The sequence below is a fragment of the Wyeomyia smithii genome, chromosome 1 (assembly GCF_029784165.1).
Source record: "Wyeomyia smithii strain HCP4-BCI-WySm-NY-G18 chromosome 1, ASM2978416v1, whole genome shotgun sequence".
In the NCBI taxonomy this organism is placed as follows: Eukaryota; Metazoa; Arthropoda; class Insecta; order Diptera; family Culicidae; genus Wyeomyia; species Wyeomyia smithii.
In genome coordinates this window covers 78,830,187-78,857,829 of record NC_073694.1, presented here as the reverse complement: position 1 = coordinate 78,857,829, position 27,643 = coordinate 78,830,187, and the positions used below count along the sequence as shown (strand labels likewise).

The window sequence follows — 27,643 nt, the reverse complement described above, 5'->3', positions numbered from 1 at the left end:
CACTAATCTTTGGTTGCTATCCCACTACAGAGTAAATATTGTTATGTAAAGAACAAATAAAAATATTACCGATTTTTTTGGCTGTGTTTTTGTGCTGTGTCTGTTTGCTACCATATTGACAGCACGATGAAACATAAGAAATCGTCGGACATTATTTCCACAATACCATTACCGTATGTTGTTTTCTAGTACCTGTTTGTTTTTCTGTTTCCTTCGTCACTAGTAAGTAAAAGCAACGAGAGCTCATTTCCCGCGTGTGTTTATGAATTCTAATTTTATCTTTAGCCGCGAGGTGAACTGCCCCTACCGTCCGCGAAACGTTTTTCTCCGAATCCGTAAGCTGATTGGAACCATAGTGGAAATAGGGGTGTGCCTTTTCTTTTTAAAAGTTTGCGATTTACTTTTCTGGTAAGATAGTCTGCGTAAATTTGACTTCTCGTTTCTAGCAATTTTGCTCTTTTTAATGAAATGAATCCTTTTTTTTTATAAATTAATAGACATTAAAACCCACATGCCGGTATTTGTTTATCTAGTAATTTGTCGATCGATATGTTAACAAAAAGTTGTATTTGTAATTATTTAAAAGTAATGTGTCAATTTTATGTATGATTAGCTTTTACATACATCATAATGTAATTATTTCACCATGGTAAAATTGATGTTTGGATCGCTGGCGCTATGAACATTGAAAAATTATAAGAAAACCGTTGTCGGAATACTCAAAAAACTGAAATCGCAACATTCGACCTGGATCATGCACAAATTAAATAATAAATGAACATGCATTAAAAAAATCCGAACCTGACCGTAATTCAATAAGCTGCGAATCTACATATCTTCAATTGTATATGACTAAAAAATAAGAATCAACCCACAATTCATATTGAGACAAGCCTAAAGCAAATTTTCTGTACATGTTTTGCAAATTCATGTTAGCAAAAATGAATAAGTTTACTCAACTATTGAATGCTTAATCTTTAGATATAATAGAATAACGGATCTATAAATCTCCCACTCTATTTGTGACAAAAAAATCATACTTGATACATTTTGCTTTTACCATGGTGAAATAATTATATTATGATGTACGTAAAAGCTAGTCATATATAAAATTGACACATTACTTTTAAATAATTACAAATACAACTTTTTGTTAACATATCGATCGACAAATCACTAGATAAACAAATACCGGCATGTGGGTTTTACTGTCTATTAATTAATAGAAAAAAGAAGAAGGTTTCACATCATTTAAAAAAAGCAAAATTGCTAGAAGCGAGAATTCAAATTCACGCAAACCATCTTACCAGAAAAGTAAATCGCAAACATTTAAAAAGAAAAGGCAATATGTTACTGCGACGATATGCAGGATTTACTGTATAGTGCCTAATTTGCATCGTGTTGCACACTCGGGTTGCATTACAGCCAAAATAACTTATCTAGTCGTGTTTGATAGAAATATCCAAATGGGTGTCCAAGCCCTCGAATTCGACTCCCTGAATGCCCAAAAATTCGCCCAGTCAAAGATCCATTTTTCACCCACCCGTTAAGCATACAGACGCGAGGCATAATGGACGGTAGACATACGGACACGAGGCATATGGACATGAAGCCGGATGGGCGCGAGGCCGAACGAAGGCGAGTTCGCATGGACGCAAGGCCGAATGAACGCGAAACCGAATAGAGGCGAGGCCGAATAGACTTACTTGGGCGGAATACGGTGTTATCGTCATCATCGTCACAGCCCTCTTTCAATAACATGTATTTCGCATCAGAGTGTCAATTGAATGCAATACACTCGCGACCTACCACTCGCTACCGCTCGTTCGGACTTATCTAAGAGAAGAGGTAGATTAAGGTTTTTTATTTACACATAAAGCCTAAATAATACCCTATACGTAATTCAGAGCGATAGGCTTTTACCCCTTCGATCCGCTCACCACATACTAGGCTGTTCTATACTGGCCTATGGAATTTCTTGGCCTGTCTCTTTGTCGTGCTTAACTTTCAGTACATTTTGGGCATTCGGATTGAGAGCGCTTTAACATGTGCTCTAGAACTACATATGCAGAGTAAAAAATATTTGAGTATATAATATAATGGATATTGCAAATCCGGGTCACATATTCACGATGATTTGTATTCATTGTAAACATTGTATTCGACCTCGCGTCCATTCGGCCTTGCATCAATTCTACACTGTATCCATTCGTCCTTGCATCCATTCGAGCTAACGTCCATTTGGCCTAGCGTCCATACGGTCTGGCGTCCATTCGGCCTGGCGTCCATTCGGCCTTGCGTCCATTCGACCTCGCGTCCATTATGCTTTGTGGCAGTATGCCTCGTATCCATTTTGCCTCACATTCATTATGCCTCGCGTCTGTATGCCTAGCATACTATGTCTAACATCCATATGCCTAGCGTCCATATGCCTCGTGTCCCAACCCCCTCTGAAATATCATAAAAATGCAAACAATACTCAATCGATACTATTCAGAAAAATCAGTTGTAAAACGAAATGAATCAACATATGGAAAAAAAAATCAAATCAATGATATTATGCAATTGGTTGTCCAGCAAACCAGAAGTTTTATAAGGAGTTTAATAGAGTGTTTTAGGGGTATGTATATTATTTTTTCTTGGGGTAAGAAATGTCAAAAGAAATACATATTCTACCGACTTTTCTTAATTTAAACAGCAAAACTATTGAAAAAATTGATTTCGAATTTTAACAACTGTAAGTGGTTTTAAGACATACCCCACCGTCAAGAAATCATGACACAGGGAGGCCAGGTCATTTTTTCAAATATATTCACACTCCACAAATAATGTCTTTATACATAGGAAATCTGTAAACACGGTCTCCGTTGAAAGTTTACAAAACTTCCAGTGACACATTAAATCGAGTACGGTTAATCAACCGACTATTAGGCTTCCACTTATTCACACGCGCTCAAATGTTTTCAATATTGAAACATGTCTTCACATCTGTCATCCCTGTCATGACACGCAAACCAGGGTTATATTTCCCACAAGCCAGCAGCAGAAATGACACTTTGCTTACTATCAGGATTATATTCCCCAAAAGCCAGCAACAGCAATGTCACTCTGTGCACTACTTGCCAGTTAGTGAAAACTTAAAACAAATGTAATTTTTCAATTTTAAAATCAAAGAAAACTCGTAGAGATCTAAGACAAATTACGTAATGCCTACTGAAAGGTCGGTTATCGATTAGTATAAGAAAAAGCAGGTATTTTTTCAAATTAAAACCCCCAATTCTAAGTAGCACAAATGTGCATATTAATTTGAAGTTACTTAAGGGGTTATATACGTTTTTGCGTGAGAAAAAAGAGCAAAGTTTGGAATTATTTTTAAGCGTGTAGCATCTTTTTTATTGCATAAAAATAGTTATTTAACAACAACAAATAATGTTAGTTCGTAAGAAATACCAATTATTTAGCGAGTAATGGCCGTTTCCTCTGCATGCATAATTTCAGTTCAATCGGACTTCGGGAAGGGGCGCCTCAAAGCGATCAAAATTTCACTTTTTCGAAACACTACTGGTCGACTAAAAAGCTCTATCTATTGAATTTCATACCCACTACTTTAAATATATGAAAACAATATCTAGGAACATTATTTACGACCTTCCATCTGGTCTCGAGGTACGATGCTGGCCCAACAAGCCAGTCATCGTAGGTTCGAGTCTCGGCTCGGGAGGAACTGCTAGTATTAGTAGGATCGTGGCGCTAGTCAGTTCAACCAGTCTAGTTTAATTTTAATTTAATTTATTGGTCAATCTGCACAGATGTTGTCATAGCCTAGGTGTTGAACTCTTCGTCTGTAAGTACTGTTACTAATGTTAAAATCAAAGACGCCACAAACTTCGTTGAAAACTCAACAGCACATATTCCATGGTGCGTTATAAGCGTAGTTGGTACGATGGGTATATTGCCACAGCAGCGTGTAATTTCGCACTAAATACAAAAATCCGGTGAAGTAGTTTTTTTTCTTACTGCCAATGACTCCAGGTTAATTAGTTAACTTGGTTCCTCGTATGGCGGAAGGTTAATATTGTTATTCCGGGACAGGACACGTAGAGCGTATTTTATAAAGTTTTTTTTTGTATAGCTTCGATTCTGTTTACCTGCGCAGCGTCATACGGCGCCCATACAACGACAGCGTATTGCAAAATGCTGCGGACTAGAGCGCAGTAAAGTGATTTGAGCGCGTAGATATCCTGAAATGCACTGGTATTTCTTTTCAAGAAACTTAAGTTGGTGGATGCTTTAGCAGTAATCATGGAGATATGCCCGTTGAATCTGACCTTAGAGTCAATGATGACACCCAAATCTTTTATTTCATTTACTAGGAGAAGACTGCTGGAACCTATTATACAACCCAAATGCAAAGGATTGCGTAAGCGGCAGAAGATAATGGGGCAGCATTTCGTGGTATTAACCTGCATGCTGTTTAATGTGCTTCAGCGTATAGGTACGTCAATATCCTCCTGTAAAGCACAAAGGGGACGGGACACGAGGTATATGGACGCCAGGCATATGGATGTTAGGCATAGTATGCTAGGCATACAGACGCGAGGCATAATGAATGTAAGGCATAATGAATACGAGGTATACTGCCATAAGGCATAACGGACGCGAGGCCGAATGGACGTGAGGCCGAATGGACGTGAGGCCGAATGGACGCGAGGCCGAATGGACGCGAAGGCCGCGAGTGTATTGCTCTCCAAATGACACTCTGAAGCGAAATACATGTTATTGAAAGAGCGCTGAGATGATGATGACGATAATACCGTATTCCGCCTCACTTCCCCTCGGCCTTGTGTCTTATCGGCCTTGCGTCGATTTTCAAGAGATAGAACAAAGGTGTCTTCAGCAAAGTTTTTCTACATAAGATTGTCTACAACTTGGCTGAAGACTTTATTTTGATCTGATAAGCAATTATGAAAAAAAAATTTCACTTTTAGGTGAATTAATCAAAAATTTATTCACATAAAAAATTTCCCCCAAGATCTGCAAAAACTTTGTCGAACACACTATAGCTTTTAAGTGGTATTTTTGTACACAAAAGGCTGACGGTCACGTTTTTAAACCACTGTGCGGTGTAGAGCTCTTCCATTTCGTGAAGCAATCGCTTGTTGTCCTCAGTGCGTGATTTGAAGAAGCGTTTCTTCAGTTGATCGCGAAGTTTATGTATAATAAACAGAAGGTCGAGCTCCGAATCGGAGTGTAGCACCAAGGCATTGCTTTAAAACCCTCTAAAAAAATAAAAATCATTTTTGCTGCAAACACGCAATTCTCAGATGTCAACGTTATTACCTCCAGATTTCGTGATCAACGATCATGAGTAGTGTATATCAATGACTATTCCAGTCGAGATTCGAAGATTCGATGGTTTGTTAGATGGACCAACTTCGTGCCTCGAGAACTACTGGAAGGCAACGATTTTCTCGTGAATACAATTAAAAATAGGTACCCACTAATCAACGGTCAATTTACGATCAATTTATTTTTTTCTTCAATTATTTTTTGAAAATTCCTGAACTCTGAATGCATTCTCTGTTGTAGCGCACAAAATGCTAAATTAGAATGTGAGTGAAAATAATTATCAACCGTCTTTTTTGTCTACTTCGTACCGTAGTTCATTTAGTAGGGGTTCCTGGGGTAAAACGCACCAGTTTTACCCCAGTTTAGCTGTGAGATAAAACCAATGTTATATATTGATCAAAATATAAAAACCTTTATTCATTCGTTCAAACTCGCATCCGATGCTTAAATATTATAAAAAATGAATAACACACATTTTTTTAAGTGAGTGTAAGACATTATAAAAGTCGTCAATCGAGGCAAAATGCACCCTTGCTGGGGTAAAATGCACCGCAGCAAAGGGGCAGGAAGCACCATGCAAATGAGGTAAAATGCACCACAATATTGGAGCAGTACGGCTCATTTCGCCATCTAATAAATAATGGCAAAAAGGTTTCCTTTGAAATTTCATACACTCGAGCGGAAACACCGCTTTTGATAGCCTCTAGCACCGATCGCAGCTGTCGAACGGTCCATGACCGCCTATTGGATTTCCGGACAATGCTGGAAACGAGATGAAATGTAAGTAAATGTTTTTTTACAAAGAGTCCTTTTGCCACCGAAATACGGGAAGCGTTATGCACCGAACGTAATGAAAGAATGTTTCTGGTTACATAACGTTAATTCTCATTTAAACTTACCGATATTTAATCAAAAATATGTTGCTCGACATAGGTATATTCGATGCAATAACACTTTTTGCTAGTGGAAAACAACAATTGAAGAGCACACTTAATTCCGCTGAGAAAAAAATTAGACCGTATGCAACGAAAACTTTTTTTGTATTTATTTTCATTTTCTGACATTGTAGGGCTGCCAAATTGACAGGGTATATAGAAAACATAGATTCAAATAATAGAATTATTATTTTGTTGTTGAAATCTTTCTCCATTGTAAATCGTATTTTAGCAACCATTTTGTATTTTAGCAAACATTTTTCAATTCAGAGCGTCATTTTTTGCAATAGAGGGGAACTTTAAACCCAGAAAGACAACTTGTTACTAAAACTTAAAGTTTACAAAAAAAGTAAGAATTCAATTGCAAGTTTCAATTCTATTGATGTCAATATAATGGCTGAACTAGTTGGTTACGGTGACATTCTAAACTCACATTGAAGGTTATGAAAGTGAAGGATCTCGTGTCCATAGTGGCCTGGTATATCCGAAATTTTTTTTTATCCTCGCTTATTTTCCGTCAGTCTAGTTCCGCCACTGTTGTGGCCAATCACCGACGCCCAGGGAGGCGACTCCACACCCAGGACCCTGAATCACGACCCGTTTATTAACGGACCGGCGCCAACGGCTTTACTTCCTCATGCGATGGAAGGCGTGATCCCAGAGATTTTTCGCCTCAGAAAATCTCCCGGTGTCGGCTAGGATTGAATCTAGACCAGTTGGGTTGGTTGTGAGTGGATCACGCCACCTCACAACCATCGACACCTATGTCGGCGGTGGGATTCGAACCCAGGCGTCGAGCGTGGTTGGCGGAGACGTTACCAACCACACTAGGCCCCCGCTCTATATCCGAGAATTGCCCATAGTTGAACTTTTAATTTTCTTTTTTTAGTGTTCATTTGTCATTCGCTGCCATTACAACATCAAAAATGCATTTATTTTTTTGCGTTGTGTTCAGCATGTGACAAGAAAAATAATCATCTGTGACAAAAGACTCGTTTATAGGCAGTATGGTTATGCTTGTTCTCATAAATATGCCTAGATCTTTCAGTTTTTATAAGAACATGTACACATGTACTAGGGTAACCGCTCCTATATTCATCTCAGTACCTATATTTATCTCATCACGCCTTTTTGATCATTTTATCGTCAAATTTTACCATTTTTTCAACGTAAAACTTTCCGCCACTTGAGAAATTCGAGAAGCAAATAGATATACTTTCAAAAATTTGTAGAAATTTGACGGTAAATTGGACAAATGAGAGAAATAAGATGAATATAGGTGCACCAAGCTGTTGAGATGAATAATGGAGCGATTACCCTATTCAATGAAATGTAGTATGTTTGAATGGATTCATAAAAATAGACTAAAAATTATGAAAACCTGCAAGTTGCAACGCAATCGAGCAACTGTGCAAGTTTATAGCCCCTCAGTCTAGCGTCGGGCCACACTTTACTGTTTATTAAATACGTATTGGAGATCAGACGACAATGATTTATGAAAAATGCGTGATAATACAGAAAAATATTTGCGAAAAGCTTGCTTTTTTTTATTTATTCTTCAGTCAACAATAAAGTACCGTTTGAACTTGTTTTATAGGTATAGATAATGTTCAATCAAAACTATTCTTATAATACGAAGTGCCAAGCACATAATTTGAACATCCTTACAAAACGAATTTCCTCCCTTTCGCAGAGCTCCTCTTCTTTGCAGCAACGGACGTTTATTTACCGTTGTAGGTACCAAAGATGCTTGCTGCTGAAAAACAAAATTTAAAATTTGTCATTCCCCGGTTCACGGTGATAGAAGCCAAACCACCGAAAATTGTATCTTGCGTATATCTGCCAGTTAAGTAGCACACTTTAAACTCGTAGAACGGTTTCTAGTGAATGTGCCGTCTTCGTTATACTGTTCACGCCTTCGAAAATTTTGCTACTCCACGGTTTTTGTAGCACGTCGAGAAAGTGATCAATGGAATATTTATTTGCTGCTGATCCTAATGTGAAATAGGTGTTCTGTGTCTCAGACGAATCTCTAATATTCGACACCAAACACGCTCTCACTTGCTCCAGAGTGAGTTTTTTTTTAACATAAAATTGATCATTTGAAAAGAAGGCAATTTATTGCTGCCATCAGCATCGTTGGTAAAGTGCAAAAGTAAAGAAATTGTGAGAATATATAAATGAAAAAGGTGATAGGTGAAAAATAGCGGCAGGTGAAGAAAATTGGTCAATTGAGAGCAAATCTCTTTTTAGATAAAAAATTTTTGCTGTATGAAATGTCCGTATTGTTTTGGAACTTCGTAAAAAAATATTGCGTTTGAGTAAAAAGACGAGTATGACCACTCGTCGTTGAGAAAGTTCGTGTTGTACATATACATTCGTACATACTTCGAAAATCTTTGTAAAATATGGAAAAACTCGCTTCAAATCAATGCTATCAAATGAATATCAAATTAGCGTAAAAAACAGCTCTCTAAAATTATTCTTGTGTTCCATTATTTTTTCACATCTACCAAAATATTTTTTTTAAGTCTCAAAACCTTCAAATCAATTCATGATCTGTTGCGATATTTGTTGTGTTAAACAACATCCAATCCATTTGCGCCATTTTCAACGCTACTTTTCACGCGATTCACGATTTGACGATACGATATGTATCTCCTGGGTAGAAGACGAGAGTGCATGTTATTAATTCTCAAGCAAAAATTGAAAGCAATGAACACTAATGAGTTCATGCCTATGACGTGTTTATTGACATGATTTCAAATCAATGCATTCGTATAAGGTGATCAGTAGATGGCACGTTTGTTAACTTTTTCGTTGCATAATTGTTCACTGAATCAACAGCGACAAATATCAATAAAAATAGGGCACTTTTCAAACATAAACTTGATAGTCATTGGAATTAAGTAATACAAATATGGTATGAACTATCGAAAAACATTTGACACTGTTAATTAAAACCGAAAAGAGAAAACTAAAAAGTGAAATAGCTACGTTATATTTCTACATAAAACCGTGAACACTATGCGGGAAGAGGACGATCAAATTCGCCCTTTGGGAGGATTTAATCAACCGCAGCGACATGTCAAACCAATGTTTGCCAACCAACTACGCCTGCTGCCGGTACAGGCGACAGACGTCACAAGTACGCTGGATTCCGGTTCGTCATTCGACGGTTGTGGACTGAACAAAGCAGACAAGCTACTGGAAAATGTTCGAAATCATGGAAACTTTACAGCAACAGGTGTCAGCCCAAACGCAAGCGTACAATCTTTTCAATCTGTGCAGAGTTCATCATCCGCGTCGACGGTATCCTCTTCAGTGGTATCCTCGAAGAAAACCAGATTCCACAGTTTCCTGCAGAGTAGCAGCACGTCAACCACACAGCAAAGTAACTCTGCCAGTTTTCCCACCCTTCAATCATCGGCTGCACCAAACTTTACCGAAGCTGAGTCTCTCTCTCCTGAGTCTTCAAATACAGTAAATCAATTGCCGCCACTATCACCTCAAAAAGCAGTTTGTTCTCGTTTCGAAAAAATGCTGGGTCAGATGGAGAACAATAGTGAGATGAAGCTCAAAAAAAGTCTGCTGTTCAATAGGAAAATATCAATCTTAAGTCCTGTTCAATTGAGCATTCGCAGTGAACAACCTAAGGAAGAACGAACATCATGTTACATAAACGCTGAAACCTTAGAGTGAGTATATTATTATGTTGAAACTGTTGCTTCCTTCTTACATCATCGTCGGGAAAAGTAGCTCGCTAGTATAAGTAAATCTGATAAACTTCAGCCCAGATTTAGGTAATCAGTGGGTCGCTTTGCTTATATGTAGATGTAGCGTAAATCTATGATATACACCAGCAGAGCTAAAACAGACACACCAACATTGCCAGGACTAGCTTTGAAAAGCAGATAGGTGAAACTAGCATGTTGCATTTCCATGAATATTTCATGGGAGCAACAAAGAACAGGGGGAATCTATCTGTCAAATATCGTGAAACCGTGACCAACACATTTGGCAACAAGGCGTCTGCATGTTTTGTCGTTTTGATCGAAGTAAAATGGAACGTTCTCTTTTAACAAAACTCGAGAAATCGCGGAAAACTTCTATCAATAATGCGTTCCGTAGTGAAATTTTGGAACAGCAACAAGTTTTTAACGAAAATTGGTGATGTTTTATCGTCACATTGGTAATTTATCAAACTTCATGGACCAGAGTTGATCTGCGATAACGCACACATATATGAAATTTGACAGCGGTAAATCCCTCCTGACAAAGAATGAATGCATGCAAATATACATTTTCCAACACAATCATCCGGCTTTCAGATTTTCCGCATATTCCAACATTTCGTTCCGTGACAGCTCTCACAGTACCTATAATGTCCTTGCTATTCACATAATGATACTATCAATACACTATGGGCTGAGCATATGCTTAAAATTAAAATAACACCAAAAATAGTTGATTTTCGGATTCAGCCGACTGTGTTGAGCCATTTCAGCTTTCTTCGGTAGATTTCACAAGATTCAAACATTTGTAAACATATTTATATAATGCTCATATAATCTTTTAATTGAGTTGTTTAGCCATATCAGTTTTTTATATCATCTGAAAGAGCTGCATTTTCTAAGCAAAACGTGATTTTCAAAAATTTCGTATCATTGTCCTTCAATTTTTAAATTACGAACTAAAACTGCTCGAAATCTGCACCAATTTGCTACAATGACAGTTCGCCCATATTCCAACTGTCATTGTAGCGATTTGGGGCAATTTTTATTCTTCACTAGCTGAATGCTCGTGTAAAAATTTCTGCTTTTTCTATAATTTTTTATATTTCCATATAGGTATTTTTCCAACCCATCATTGCAAATAATATTTCTATCTTAGTTATAAACTTGCTTATATACCACCTTTTCCGTTGATTACCAATCGATTCGAAAGCATTCCAGCTGGGTCGAGTGAGATCAAAAATTCCGTTGAAAAATGGATTGCCTCATCAGCCTCATGAATTAATTAGCAATTTGGAGATACGGGGACTATCTCCACATTTTCCTCAAGTTTTGAAAATCTTCCAATGCAGAAAAACAACCCTCACTATACCAAACGTTCGGACACCAATTTTCGGTTTTGGGGAGTCAACTCTGACCTTTGAACCTAATATCAGGGAGTATTTGAATATTTTTCTTCTTGAATTTGAAAATAGCGTTGGACGCCCGTTGGCATTTTCTAAACATAGTTCTCTTTCTAGAAATATTGACATTATTTAACCAATTTACTCAGTTTTACACAGCTTGACAGAAAGCAGAAATCGCGGAATTGATTTCAAAACAACGTTTCAATATTACGTCCAAGCCTTTTTTTTCTTCATATATACGTCCAAGCCTTCTTCTGTATTCTAGTAATCTCTCCAGAATATGTAATCCGCCATGTACGATTTAAAAATTTGCACCGGACATGAATATTTGGATTCTAGACGTCATGACCACGTGGCTTAGGAACGCCCCAAAGTATCGTCAGACACCGATAACCGATTCTTAAGAGTCATTTTTGCTCCCTAAAAAACCAACATTGAGGGGTTTGTGAGCGTTTTCCACAGTTTTAAATGGCTTCCCAGAAACCGGAATTCGCCATCTTGGATTGGAAATGGCATCGAACATTATGTTTCGGTCTCTGGACATCAACTTCTGGCCTTCAAATATGACAAAGAACCCGAAAATCATCAAATTTCAATGAAAGGTTTCCATTATATATAAAAATTTATTACTTTTGACCCACTCCTTCTTTAAGGGTAACTCTCCCCCCTAGTCAATATTTCTATGACCACTTACTTTGTACAAAGAACACGTATGCCAAGTTTGGTTGAAATCGGTTCAGGCCTTCAAGAGTTATGCTGGAACATACATACATACATACATACATACATACATACAGAACTTCTCTTTTATAAATTTATAAATCGAATGCATGTGATATAAAATCTCAAAAAATCACGTTTTGCTCAGAAAATCACACTCTTTTAGCTGATATATAAAAATCAGAAATTGGTGAATAGCTGATGAATAAAGAATTGACATTTTTTATGACAAATGCCATAAACGCAAAAATTTCATCAGGTAGCGATAAGAGACGAACCAGTCCGAAGACTGAAAGTCTCTATAATAAAGGAAAAAAAAAAACAGTTAATGATTCGTTCTTTTTATACTTGTATCAAGGTAAAATTATTTTAAATAAAGAAATACCGTTTCTGGTAAAACGAAAAAGCAAAGCAAAGCCTTGGTGCTACATTCCGATTTGGAATTCGACCTTCTGTTTATTATACACAGAAGTCGGAGCCAACTAATTAAGTGTACAGGACAATAGCGCTACGATCCTACTGACACAAACAGTCTCTTTCATGCCGAAACTCGAACTTACGACGACTGGCTTGTTAGGCCAGCATCGTACCTGGAAACCAGCAGGGAGGGTTTTGGTAAAACGACAGTGTTCTAAGTTTATAATTACTAAGGTTGGTGTTAACTTTCACGTCTATTCTCGGGACACGTTACTCGTAATTGAAAGCAAACAAACACGTTCTTTTCACTATTAAGGTAATAAATTAACGCAAAAGTTTCACCTAATCTGATAACTATTGACCATTTCTCGCGTAACTTTTCAAAAGGACCTAAGTTACATTGAGAGGCTTTCCTTTGAGAATGTGGGGAGATTTGTAATATGATTTATTTTCGTAAACGATACGCTGATTCAAAGATTACACTGGTCGACAAAATAAAAAGTGCATTCCAAAAGTTCAAACCGGAAAAAATGAAAGATTTTAGCTATGCAACCATTCCTATGAATTTGCTGCCCCTAGCCACAGCACAGATATGCAACTTCGTACAAAACTCTGCGGCAAATCGGTGCCCAAGCTTTCGCATTCATTTTTTGCTGTTCCATCCTACATTGATTTTACAGTGCATAGTTCGAACAGTTCGCTCCAATAGTTTGAAAATGCACCAAAAAATTATTTTTTTTACTTCGATGACCAGGCAAAAAGGTGATCTTGAATAGTTGAACCAATCAAAATCAAGTTAAGACAGGATCACGTTCAAGAGTTCTTTTAAGCGGAAATTCAGTAACAATTCACAATCAACGCCAATGAAACAAATTGCACTAAAAATCTTTCAACCATTCAAACATTGTTTAACGATTTACTTTGGATCGTACACCTCGCGACTATTGAAACTATTTTAACCTGTTAGTTGATTTACTTGGATATCTTCGTTGGACTTGGAAACCGAATTTCTCGACCAACGACAATATTGTTTTCTCGTACCGTTTTTATACCTAACATTGCAAGCAATGCATATCAGACGCGCTATACACAGCACTGCTTACGACATTAGGTACAATGTAAAAAAATGATTGTCGTTAGTCAAGATATTCAGATTTCAACTTGGGCAACAATGAAATTCATTAACAATATATCTACATAAATAAAAACCGTTGCACGTATGCGGGTGGTACTGTACGATTATCATGAAAAGGCATTCTCGCTATACCAGCACCGGGGAGAACAAAGGATTCTCACAGCGAAAAAGCAGCGAGAGCTCATACAGTCCTTTTATTGAATGAATGGAATATAAGCGCAATAAAATTTCGAGTTTAAAATGCGTCCTCTCCTCCGCTAGATGTCGATACTTGAAATAAAGAGATTTTGTCTCATTTTTGGTTTTCAGTTGAACAGATGTGCCCTAGCCATTGTAAAAACGCGTTAACTTACGTGAGAGTTCGCATAGTAATTGTTCACCGGATTCGTCGCTTCAACGTTATGTTTACGTGAAAACTCATTTAAGTCTCTGAAAAAATGTCAGTGGCTAGGGACACCAATATCCACAGAAATGGTTAGCTATATTCTTTCATTTTTTCCGTTTTGAACTTTTAAAGTGCACCTGTAGTGACCAGTGTTATGAAGTCTTTTTATTAACTAAAAGGGTTTGCTCGTATTTATAATAATTATTAGTAAATAACAAGTTTGTGTGGCCAAAACCAAATGATGACTTCTCAACACTGATAAGAATTTGTAATTTCAATGGTCAGGATTTGTTTGCCTTCGCAATTAGGACTTATCATTCGTAAGGATTTAAACCTATTCGTCAAAAAAGGGAATGTGTAATGTTTCAACACCAGTAAGTCTATGTAATTGGAGTGTACCGAACAAAGGGAGACACTTCAAAATCATTTTCAGAATTGCTGCGTTGCTGGTCTAAAAATTTGTTCGTAAATCAAAAGTTTATTCTGTAAACAAAGTTTAGAACTTCGATTAATGAGAGGACATAAACATCTCGTAAACTTAATGCATTTTTCTTGTATACTCTCATTGTGCTCTTTGAAAATAAGTTTATTATTAAGACTTTTTTTATATTGCATCTCTTATAATCGTAGCCAACGACGACGATGGTAATAATAATAACTTTTAAGAAAAAAATTACAGTATGAAACATTCAAGTCTAGCCCTGACTATCAATTATCCTGCCTGTAATGCACAAAAAAGGCAGCATTAACTAAATCAACAAGAAGTTTTGAATAAAAAAAGAATGTTAGCTTACTTGTTTTTAGATTGATGAAAATATTCATAGTCTACAAATATTCTTCGCTGGGACAACAAATATTCTTCACTGACGATGTTCTGCCTTTTACGTGCAACCCAATAACTGCATCAGATGCCTTCAAACAAACAGTTTTTTTCGAAATATTCAAGACATCACGATTCGTCAATAAATTGATAAAAATAATGTGCCTATGGGTGAAATAAAAACTTTACGATTTTTTTTTTGGAAGAATTTGTGCAGTTATGAAACGTATGTAGTTTCGAAATACCACGATTTTTCACGTGCACATACCAAGTAGAAAACTGGATTATCGAGTATAACATGGGTGGATTATGAGATTCAGCCCACTGTCTAGTCTTTTGCAGCTTGCTATGTGTTGGTATAATTGTGTCAACCAGAGACTACAAGCGTCTGCGCCGGTAACAATCACCACTATGATTGATTATAACATCTGGGCAGGCGTACTTGGCCGGTATAGAAACAGAAAGCACTCTTCGAAAACCGACCAAACAAGACAGCGCATTATTTACATTGGAGACTAGAATTTCTCCTTTTTCCCGTGTTAGATCTTCCGCTTTTTCAAGCCTACAGTAAAATTCTACTGTTTGTTCCTCTTATTGATTAGAACCATTATCTTTCAACTATCGCAATACTTTAGCTCTGCAGAATTAGACGTCTGATTTAATCGAAGCAAGTGATCCTGCATGACTCTCTCATTTCAATTACGAAGTGCACCCGGAAACTAGGGCATCATAAATCTCGAGAAAGTGAATTTCATCTGAAAACTAGAATTGCACCTGTCGGACTATATGATAATGCACTCTTCCTCACAGTGTATATAAACCGCGAGAAAAAAAAAAAAAAAAAAAAAATATATATATATATATATATATATATATATATATATATATATATATATATATATATATATATATATATATATATATATATATATATATATATATATATATATATATATATATATATATATATATATATATATATATGGATTTATAAAGAAAAATCCTTGCGAAATAGTGACAAATGTTTAGTGTTTAATACTAGAGAAAATTTGAAATTCGGAGACAGCCAACAAACAATGATATGATTGTTGCTGTATTCGTAATATTTTCGCTATTTCGTGGGCTCACACACAAGCGAAAACCCATCACAAACAATACTTTAACGTCATCGACATCGGTAGCGGCAGTTACAACACCTGTAACGATATCAAACGGCAACCGTGGAAACCACAAACTGCATGATGGCACGGCCGGTGAAACGAACCTTAATTCATCCTTCGAAGAGCTTTGTGTCTCTATGCAAAGTGATACGGTTTATTCATCTGCAACGAGTAAAATCTACGATAAACGACGCCAAGATTCATCGTCGATTTGTTCGGACATTTTCAACACAGATGAGGGACGATCAATGGCAGAGGAAACGCGTATTACCACACGCAAAAGTTTGACCCGCATTCGACGTTGTATGTCCAGAACTAGCCTCAGTCGTCGACGAAGAACCACAGGAAGGTATAGTAGAACAGAAGAAATGTTGATCGTTGTAATCGCCAATCACGATGCTGTTTCTGATTTTTCAATTTTGATTCACTAATTTGGAACCGTTAATTAGGGGAAAATCTGCAAAAAGCTAGTTAAATACTTACTTATTACTAAAAATAATAGTAACTTATAAATCTCCGATTAAGTGGGCACTGACTTCAGCTACTAATTAATTACTTTAATTACTTTAATTACTGATCAAAGTCATTTTAGAGCGAACAACTTCGCGCAAAGTTTGTCGGTCCCAAGAAAACAACAAGCATAGGAAAAATCATTCGAGTGATAAACAACGACAAAAGCGAAAAAAATGTTGTCCCAAAGCTCTAAATAGATGCTCTACAAAGATTAGCTTTTTAACCATTCTTGTTAATTTTGGTGCCACTAGTATATGCAAAACTGCGTCAAAAGGCCGCAGAGTGATTTCTCGTCGGGCTTCTACGATGGCTTACGGGAAAACTCATTCAAGTCTCTGAAATAATTACTTTTGCTAGAGGCACCAAAATTCACAGGAATGATTGAAAAGCTTCAGTCTTCATTTTTTCCAGTTTGAACTTTAGGGCAAAATTTGTGTTTACCAGTGTAATCAGCAGTTTAAACTAATTTTCTACTTTAGATCAGTGCCTTAGATGATCGATGATTATTCACGTTGAATTGAGTTGAATTTTTTACCATATTCAAGGACAGAACAATGAAATGAATATCAAAGAGCTCGGAAATTAAATTCAGAGGATCTTCGGTGATTATCAATCCAAATAGTGAAAGTCTGTTTAGACGATGTACACCGTACGGTACAGTATCAACTGTCGAATGAGATAGTTTAGGTTTTCACTATTTTGAAATGATTTTCATTTTTGTCTATCAAAATATCAACACGAGTGTTAATGTTTATCTGGTCAGTATTCATTGGTTGTTTGGGTTGTTGGGCATCATGAAGTTGCTTTTGAATATCATGATAGTGAATATTCTCAGCAGTTTCTTTTTTGTTTAATAAAACACGAATTAATCCACCTAGAGGTTTGTTTTGATCTTTTTTATTCGAAATCTGTTATTATTTAACATACTCTGTCATTTGTTAAATTTGTTAACACAGACATAACCGACGGATAATCTATATGTTTCTTTGGCTCAAAATAATATTTTTTGGCAACCAACAGCGCAACTGCATCAAATATTTAATATAAAAATATGAAATTCCATGACGCAATTGTTCTTAATGATAGATTATTTGCTTCGTGTTTTCGTAACCATTATCCCAGCTCAGAGGTCAGAATGCTACTCCAGACGTCTTTAAAAAAAGAAAAAAAAACAAGAAACCCGATCAGTCAAAAATATCATGATTATAACATATCTTGATATTTTGTTACAAACTTTTTATATCAAATTGTATTCTAAACTTGGTCTTGTTAATAGTTAAAATATCAAAATTCCTATCAAAGTTACTCATAGATTATTACAAATTATAAGAAGTTTTGTACCTTATGTGAAGAAAAAAAAAAAAGAAGTTTTGTAAGGTTTTTGGCGGAAAAAGATCAGAATTAGTTAGAATGTACTATATTTTCGCAATTGAATAACAAATTTTGTTATAAATATACTTTAAAAAACACACTTTTGAACATTCAAGTGCATGGTAACAGAATTTGATATAATTCTGTACTTTTTATCATTCTGGCATATCAAGAATATTACAGGTTTGTTATTTCTATCATGTTCAGATATATTTAGGGTACCATGGAACGGGGTGAAATTGATCAGTTTCACCCCGTTCCATGGTACCCATTTATATTTTCCATTTAACTAACTTCATGTACATTATTCCCGAAATAGTATATATTTAAAACAAGTACTGGCATGTGCTATAGAAAACCTCTATAGCTATTGATGAAATTTCTATCGCCTACTTCATAAAATAAGTTTGAGAATTCTATAAAGTACCTACTATGAGATAAATCGGGGTGAAATTGATCACCTTTGAAATCCATACATTTTATTGGAAATCTGATTTTTTTTCGATATGTTTATGATAAATGATGATTTCTGAACTAATAATATCAATCACAGCTAGTTTGGAAACGAAAATAACGATATTTCAGGTTAAAATTTATCCATTTTGGTTCACGAACTGCAGCTTGCTAAATTTGCTCTCATTTGATCATCGTTGTTATATCGATTTCAATTAAAAAACTAGCTCTGAAATTAAAATCTTTGTGGTTTCCTCCGAATTCATCAGTATTACTTTAATGGTATGAAATAAACATTGTTGAAAATTATATTTTTTGAGCCTTTATCAAACTTTTGACACTTCTCCAAATTTAACGTAATTAACCCTGAATTGAGATTATTTTAAGTAAATTCAACACTTTTTTTTGACGTAGGACTACGTCTTACCGCACTATATCGGGATACATTCTGCGGAAATTAAAACTAAAGTTTGACGTCGGGATGAAATATTTTAAACGGTAATACTGATGTAACCACATGATAGATCACAATAGTCAATATGTCATTGGATTTATAAAATGATGGACAATTTTTTGATATTTCAGTTATCCTTATCACATTGCTTAGCAGTGAAAATTTAATATAAGTTTCAAGGTCGAACTTTCACGAACATTATACCAATCTTATGCGAGCACACCTACATAGCACAGACATCATGAGTAGACACCAACTGCCTGCTGCGATATCCTCTATATCAGCGACAAAAAAAAGTTGACAGAACCTCCCCGCCCCAATAGGTCAACTAATGTTTGCTTCCCTGAGCCTAGACTATTTTGATGTCTTGAAGGTGAAGCTTTTTCGGGGAGTTCGTAACGACCTTTTTCATCAGACAGTTTAACGCACATGCTGGCACAGGCAATAGTACTGCACCGGGCCTTATATGAATACAGCGTTTTTCACTCTTCGTCTGCCAGTGCAGTAGAACTTGATATTCATTTGTGCGCAGCCAAGCCAAGTGAAGACTACATTGTCACTGTGGACGCGTAGTGGGGCGTGTTGGGCAGATGTGTTGCGATGAACGACAATCGAATTGCGTTGGAATTGTCTTCTTCTTCTTTTTGTTTCGTGCGGAAGCAAATATCAGGTGCCGCATAATCCGCTGTGAGCCGTGGACAACAAAATTCTGTTCGTGTCGGTAGAGGCAGATAGCAGGGTAAATAAATTTGGTGCATTGTATGAAAAAAAATTCGTTGCCCATTTTTGAACTCTACACTCTGTTTTTCTCAGATTTATTTGTATAACTAAATGTAAAAAACCTATTAAGAAGACAATAGAAAACCAAAATACTCCGTATTTTTGAACAGGCAGTCGAACCATGCCAAAAATGAACGGATCTCTTTTCATGTTTTTTTTTTTTTACTTTTCAAGTGCCTATGACGACCTTAACAGAAGATATGGCCATTATTGAACTAGTTTTAGTTTAAAGTCGTTAGAGGTCTCACTTGATAAATTTAGGCTCAATGATTTGGGAGTAACCGGAACTCAACGGGGACAGGTCCGCATGTGGCCTATGACGACCTAGATACTTGATCCGACCACCCGAGTGATTAGAGACATAGTAAGCTTTTTAGTATTGAGAATCAAAATACCTTTCTGTTGGAGAATTAACAATTGGTAAAAAAAAAACAAATAATTTTAAAAATATGATTAAACATAATGGGTCGTTTTTGGCACATGTGTGCCATGTCAGCCTCGAAATGAAATATAAAACTATCGTAGTTCTACGTCAACTTTGTGGGCGTGTCTCTGAAACCACCCTCCTACTTTTTTGTTATTTGAAAACTTGTTTGATCAAATTTGATTGAGTTTTGACTGAGTTAGAAGAAGTTTTCGAAAACATGTAAAATTGCATGCAAGGGTTAACTTTGACACTTATGTGAATCTTGCAAAAGTTGCATTTTAGGTTTAAGGACACGTAAACATTGCCTAGTGTTATAAGATCAGTATCTTTTGATGAGTATTTTTATCACGAATTTTCAGGCAATCAATTTCACCCCACTGATAAATTTCACCCCATTCCACGGTAACACAAATTGTTATAATCATTTGATCGGGAAGAGACTTCCGTTTTCTAGTACATAGTTCAGACTTGTAAACGATCAACACTTTCATTTGATTTCACTTCGTTAGTGTGCGTCGTAAGTAAGCTTTCACTCGTAAATGTAGACCGGTTGTCGGCTATCGCACAAAAACAGGTGGTAAAATACATTCGCGCATCGCAGGGAAACACACTAGAGCAATTCCACAAGAAAACGAGCAACCAATTCAATCGACCAGTTTTGATTTGGCTGAAACTTTGCATAGATGTTTCTATAAGTATAAGATGCCATTATGTGCTATTTGTTTAACTTTTTGGAACACGACTTATTTTTGAGAAGCTATTGAAAAATGCTATTTTGGGAAGGTATTGATGATTACAAATGTTTTTAGGGTCAAGACGGTTTGTTTGATCGGTATGACGTCTTTGGCAAAGTTGTAGATAACAATTTTGTCTTTCCGGAAAAAATATACACTCTGAGAATTTTTTTTTGTTAGTTAAAATAAAAATTTAAAAAAAAAATCGAAAAAAGCTGTTTAATTTTAAATCTATTTTTTTTATTTAAAAACTATAGAAGATTACCTAAACAATACAACCGGTCCGATCATGGAGAAATCAAGAAAAAAAAGTTATGATTTGTTGTAAAAAAATTTTTTATCCACTTTCACTATTAAGTTCTATCACTTTTCACTTATCAATTGCATATACGTATTTCAACGCTTACTTAGCGCCTTCGTCAGTACTTATTCCAAATAAGCACTGACGAAGGCGCTACGCTAAGTAAGCGTTGAAATACGTATATGCAAGTGATAAGTGAAAAGTGATAGAATTAAATAGTGAAAGTGGATAAAAGTGTAATGTGTAGTGTAAATATTCTATCAAGACGCTCGACCAGAAGTAAATAAAAAAAAATTGTTTTTTAAATTTTTTTTCGAGGGGCATAATTTTTTTTGAAGGACATAATTGTCATCTACCATTTTACTGATGTCAATCAAACAAACCGTTTTGGCTGTAGAAATATGTTTAATTTGCCATAGAGCACTCTATGGGGAATTAAAAATATTTTTACAGTCGAAACGGTCTTTGACAAAGTCGTAAATAATAATTTTGTCCTTTCATAAAAAAAAACCCTGTGAAAAAAATTTAAAAATTTTTCAAAAAATCGTTACTTTTTTTTCTTGATTTCTCTATGATCGAACAGGTTTCATTGCTTAGGTAATCTTTTGTAGTTTTTATTAAAAAAAAATGATTTTTAGATAATTATTTTTAATTTTACTTTTTTCACAAAAAAAGTTTTTTTCTAAGAGTGTATATTCTTTTTGGAAAGGCAATATTGTCATCTACAACTTTGCCGAAGACGTCATAGCGATCAAACAAACTATTTTGGCCCGAAAAATATTTGTAATCATCAATACCTCCACAAAATAGCATTTTTCAATAAATTCCCAAAAATGAGTCGTGTTCCAAAAAACTGAACAAATAACACAAAATGGCATCTTTTGCCTATAGAGACATCTATGCAAAGTTTCAGCCAAATCAAAAATGACAATTTAAAAAAAAATATTTAAACTGGAAAATTTTCTGTGGAACTGTTCACTGTTATTATGTTGTTTTCTTTTATTTCTGTATACTCAATTCTTTATCTGTTGAGAAATGTTATTACAAGATCAGTGATATAAGTAATATCCAAAATCTCCGCACATAACGTGCGTAATACTTATTGCTAGAAAAAATGGCAAAAAAGGGCAGCGAGCCTATTTCAAACAGCTTATGCAGCAGTATTGAGACGAAATATTCGTCTCAACACTGTAATGTGTAAGGTTAAATACAAACATAAGTATAAACATTTGTCTGCTATTTTCCTCTCTGTCGGGTCTGATCTTCAGTATATAACGTTACTAGTCGGGGGACATGAGTTAAATCACCCTTCTTCGGCATCAAAATAGCGCCTCAATGGCTACAATTTTGGTTGGATTTTCTCGATTGATGTTTTCGTGTTGAACTTGAAATGTATTTGTAAGAAAACTAGTTTATCAGAGTTTTCGCTCCTGTAATTGAAATTGTCAATATTGATCAAAATTCAGGAGTTTTTCTTCAACTGATTAAAATAGGCGCCACTGCTTGAGCCGTTTCTTACCTTTCGTTTAAGGAAAAAACATCATGCTGGCAAGTAAACTTAGCTTTACGAACTAATTTCATTTTTGTCATATGACTTACATTTTAAGTTTAGTAAAGCGGGCAATGTATGTAGTTTTCTAGAATGCGAAAATGAACGGAAAAAGAAGGTGTGACTTTAGACTTGGAAAAAAATTTCCCTCGTCCAGACGGGACTCGAACCCGCAATCTCCGTTGTCTCTGGCAAGGTGTTTTAGCCAATTAAACTACTAGGAAAGGTATAACTCCCCCTAAGACCAATGTCGAATCACTCTCTATTATTGTGTTCCCGTATCTCAGCACGCCACGATGAACTGCACACACTGCCATGTGGGAGTTCATTTCTGTAACTGAGAGAGTGGTCTCTTTACGCACACTGTGTATAACGACTTATTAAATCTACAGCGACGCAAGCGATGAGACACTTCAGTTGGTGGCCAAACCCCACTAAATGCGTATTACGGGAGAGCTCTGTTTATGCAAATTTTACTCTACGAACTAATTTCATTTTTGTCATATGACTTACAGTTTAGGTTTAGTAAAGCGGGCAATGTATGTAGTTTTCGAGAATGCGAAAATAAATGGGAATAGAAGGTGTGACTTTAGACGCAGAAAAACTATTTTCATGTTCATTTTCAATTTTCATTTTCTTATTTTCATTTTCAATATTCATGCTAAAGTATAGTTTGCATACTAGCCTGCACTAATTACGTTGTGAAAACTACTGAAATCATTGATTTTATGATAAAAACCTTGAATGTGACTGACTTGCCGTTACATTCTACACTGAAGAGAAAAGTAACCGCAAGTCAGTCACATTGCCACGTTGATACTATAGTGCTTGTTGACGTGTTGTTATTCGTTGTCGTGAAAAGCTGTCAATTCTTCGCAGTTCGGAAGTGTAGTGTAGTGTCCATGAGAACAGTTTAAAATATGTAAAATCTCATGATGTACGGAACTTATGAAAGCTCATCCGGTGAGGATTCGGATGAAGAAACTGAAGGCGTGACTGCAGTTGGTTCATCCGACAACAAATGTCAAGATAACCAAAATCCGTTTGAGGTTCGAGCATCACCTTTGGATTTACTGGATTCTGGTGGAAGTTTTCTCTTTATTGAAGACTTCCGGATAGATCCACGAAGAAGTGAACCAAGAAAAAAATGGACTTGAATTAGTTTTAGCAGAAAATTGCTGCACATAAATTCAACACCAATTCAAACTAATAAATAATCCCAATAACTGATAATTGGTACTAGACGACTTATTTTAATATAAACGGTCATATCAAACTTCTCTTCTCCGCTCCCCATCCATTTTATTGTATTATGTATGTTTTTTTTTTAAATTGAAACTGACTCGGTTATTTTTCTTCTATGACTGACTTGCGGATACTTTTCATAATGTGACAATTCGACTTGGTATTGATTTCCACTTTTGTTGAACAAACCACTATTTTTTATCGGTACATCTGAAAATACACTCAAAGATAGGCCAAAATCCGATGCTAACTAAAAATTGACAAAATTACAGATGGAACTGACTTGCGGTTACCGGCAGTTAAGTATTTAAAAATTTCTATAATCGGAAAAAAGACGTAATTATTCCATAACTATCGAGAAAAAAATTGTATGAAATTAATTCGAGCGAGCTCAGAAAAATATCACAATGAAAAAAAAAAATAAAAATAAAATTATGTTTTATAAAAAATCGTAGATCTTTGAAACTTGAACAGCTAAAAATTTTGTATATTTTGTAATGTTTCATAAAATTGAGAGATCTTCAACTTTGTTGATACCCACAAAGCTTAACCGTATGAAAAAAGAAATCGGCATCGCAACGGCACCTTGGCAGCTGAATTCAGAACTAATTCAAGCAACCAAATTGAAACCATAACTATCCCAAGAATCAGTGCGTCTAGAGCTGCCCGACAGATCAGACGTATTTTCGGTTGCTTGTGGACTGGTCTTTGACTGCCTATAGCTTCAAAGTTTGTGTTTTGTCAGTGTGTCTTTTAAAGATTACCTGGAAGTTAACTTACATCAGTCTTTCTCAAGACTACCTATTTCTTCCTTTCTCAATACTTGCAATTTGATATTATTTTTGAACTTTTTTCGTATCACCTGAAATGGCAGGACGAAAAATAAAAACCACGCATAGCTACGGGGAGAAAAAGAGAGACATCTCTTTCTGAAACTAGCTTATGCAGTGAAAATTTATATGATATTCTGCCTGAGCAAGAAGCCGGCGAAATTGAAATGTTCGAAAGTAGAACTATTCAAAGTGAAATTTCTGTAAAAAAGGAGAAAGTTCCACCTATTGTGCGAATGCCGTTTACTGGCCCAAACATTGAAATCGTCTTATTCAGTATTTAACTGAAAAGATGTATAATTTTTGACGTGGGACTACGTCTTTGTTTACTATACTGGGATGCATTCTGTAAAATTGGAAATGAAACTGGCAAATGTTGCGTCAGATTTCAAACGTTAATAGCAGCATAACCACATGATGGATAACAATAACCAATATGTTGTTGGATAGATAAAATGTGTAACACATTTATAAAACGCTAGTTATCATTATTACTTTACTGCTCAACGGTGAAAATTGATAAAAAGTTACAGGAAAACTTACGCGAAAAATGAACCAATTACATGCGAGCATCCCTAGCACAGACGGCGTGAATGGACACCATCCGTTCCCCGTGATATTCTCTGTATCAATATCGATATAAAAATTGACAGAGTCTCCCCGTCCCAATAGGTCAATTTATTTTTGCTTCCATGAGCTTAGACTAACATGATGTCTCGAAGGTAAAAGTTTTCCGAAAAGTTTGAAACAATCTCCATTCCTGAACAATTTCTAGACCTGCTTTCAAAACCTCATAAAAACTGATGTCTTGTAGGAAAACATGCTGGTAACAGCAACAGTATCAGTGGAGTAAAGAACCGCAGGTCTCTCGTCGTCTATGATTGCAGCGGTACTCTTCTATCCGTACATTTCGGCGGTACACTCCTATTCATACTGCAGCGGTACTATCCGTATTGCAGTAGTACACTTTTGTTCGTACATTTTTATACGTATGCAATCGAGGAAAAACTGCAATGCTGTTGTTGATGGTGATTTAAAGTTTATCTCATAAATATGATTACCATGAACTATTCCACAAGAATTGTGGATTTTGCAACGGATATTTATTCAATTTTATCTTCGATATTCACTAAATAATCGTGACCGGATAGTATCGAAAGAGTAAATTCCACATATACACATTTGTAGAAGGGTAAGAGCCTGCGAATGCTTGTGAATTTTTGGATTATTTACTAAGATTCATTAGAATTTAGAAAATTCAAAAAATTGATTTCCAGGGGAGGCTGAAAATAAAAATACGTACAGTCGCTGAGCAAACACCTTGATTCTGTCTGCAGGCTCTGTATATTTTGTAACAAAAAATCCCCTACAGTGTTTAGTCCCACGTGACCATTTCATACAACCCTAGGGCTGTATACCTTGTAGTATTTTTTCATACGATACGAAGAGCGCCAAGCCGTTCAAGGTCGTATTGAAAGGTCTCACCAACGATCAAACCGTTGATGAGATCAAAATTACTTTGACAGAATTACTTGGTATAGCCCCTACCCAAGTAATTCTGATGAAACAAAAATCACGAGGCGAAAACAGTCAGCGAACTGGAATTTCCCTTGTAAATTATTTAATTCATTTTAACCGCAGTGAGGTTAATAACTTAAAATTTTTTGAAAAAGCAATTGCTTTATATAACGTGCGTGTAAAATGGGAATCATATCGAAAGTTTGAGGAGGTGAAAAGCATATCACCCAATGCCGCGTTTGCCGACGTTATGGCCATGGTTCAAAGTTTTGTAACATGGACCAAAAATGCCTCATTTGTGTAGACTCTTCTCACAAAAAGGACACATGTCCTGTGAAAGAGAGTAAAAATTTTCGCTGTGCGAATTGTAACGGCAACCATATGTCGAATTTTTATCAATGCCCAGCCCGTTTAGCAATTGTTAAGGCAAGGCAAGATAAACGAAATTCAAAACAAACTTCAAAACAAAATTCTCCATGCGTACCAGTGACGCATAGTTTACCTACTCCTTTGCATACCCGTTTTTCTTATGGACAGGTTACAGGTAGTTCGAACATTATACCGCCTAGTGTTGGTAGTTCGAAAATGACCGAAATGGGCCAGCAAAACACGCTAGAAAATAATTGTACACCTATTACTCCAGCTAATATTGCTGCCGAAAATATTTTTTCTAATGTCAACTGCCTGGGGCCTATTACGGCAGGTAAACTTTCTTTTTTGCAACAGGCAATGTTCGATCTTATGAACGCCATGTTGCAGGCAAAATCAATGTTTGAAGCCATTCAAATAGGCACAAATTTTACTATTAAAATTGTTTCTAATTTAAAATTTAGCAATGGTTTTAAATAAAACAATTAAAATATTAATTTGGAATGCTCGCTCATTGAAGGCCAATGAGAATGAGCTTTTTAATTTTTTAACAGTAATTAATGTGCATATTGCAATTATTACTGAAACATTTTTGAAACCTAACATAAAATTAAAATATGATCCCAATTACGTGGTTCATAGATATGATAGGGCGGTGGAGTTGCAATTGTTATTCATCGCCGAATCAAACATCGTGCTCTTCCCCAGAAGCCATTCAAATAGGCACAAATTTAACTATTAAAATTGTTTCTAATTTAAAATTTAGCAATGGTTTTAAATAAAACAATTAAAATATTAATTTGGAATGCTCGCTCATTGAAGGCCAATGAGAATGAGCTTTTTAATTTTTTAACAGTAAATAATGTGCATATTGCAATTATTACTGAAACATTTTTGAAACCTAACATAAAATTAAAATATGATCCCAATTACGTGGTTCATAGATATGATAGGGCGGTAGAGTTGCAATTGTTATTCATCGCCGAATCAAACATCGTGCTCTTCCCCATCTTGAGACGAAAGTTATTGAAACTTTGG

The 27,643-nt window shown here is 35.8% G+C and overlaps 1 protein-coding gene across 12 annotated transcripts in view; it reads left to right on the top strand.

Moving 5' to 3' along the window:
- LOC129718668 (cAMP-specific 3',5'-cyclic phosphodiesterase) overlaps positions 1-27,643 on the top strand; it is a 170,294-nt gene that overhangs the window by 100,928 nt on the left and 41,723 nt on the right. Inside the window, exons 1-2 of one of the 12 annotated variants that reach the window (XM_055669669.1) lie at positions 15,465-15,481; positions 15,917-16,410. The exons of 9 other annotated variants lie outside the window; for them this stretch is intronic. In XM_055669669.1, coding sequence (XP_055525644.1) covers positions 15,983-16,410 — 428 coding nt within the window. In that variant the 5' untranslated portion in view covers positions 15,465-15,481; positions 15,917-15,982. Of the gene's footprint in view, positions 1-8,869; positions 9,983-15,464; positions 15,482-15,901; positions 16,411-27,643 lie in introns of those variants that run through there. 2 more of the 12 variants (XM_055669667.1, XM_055669668.1) reach the window with 2 other exon arrangements.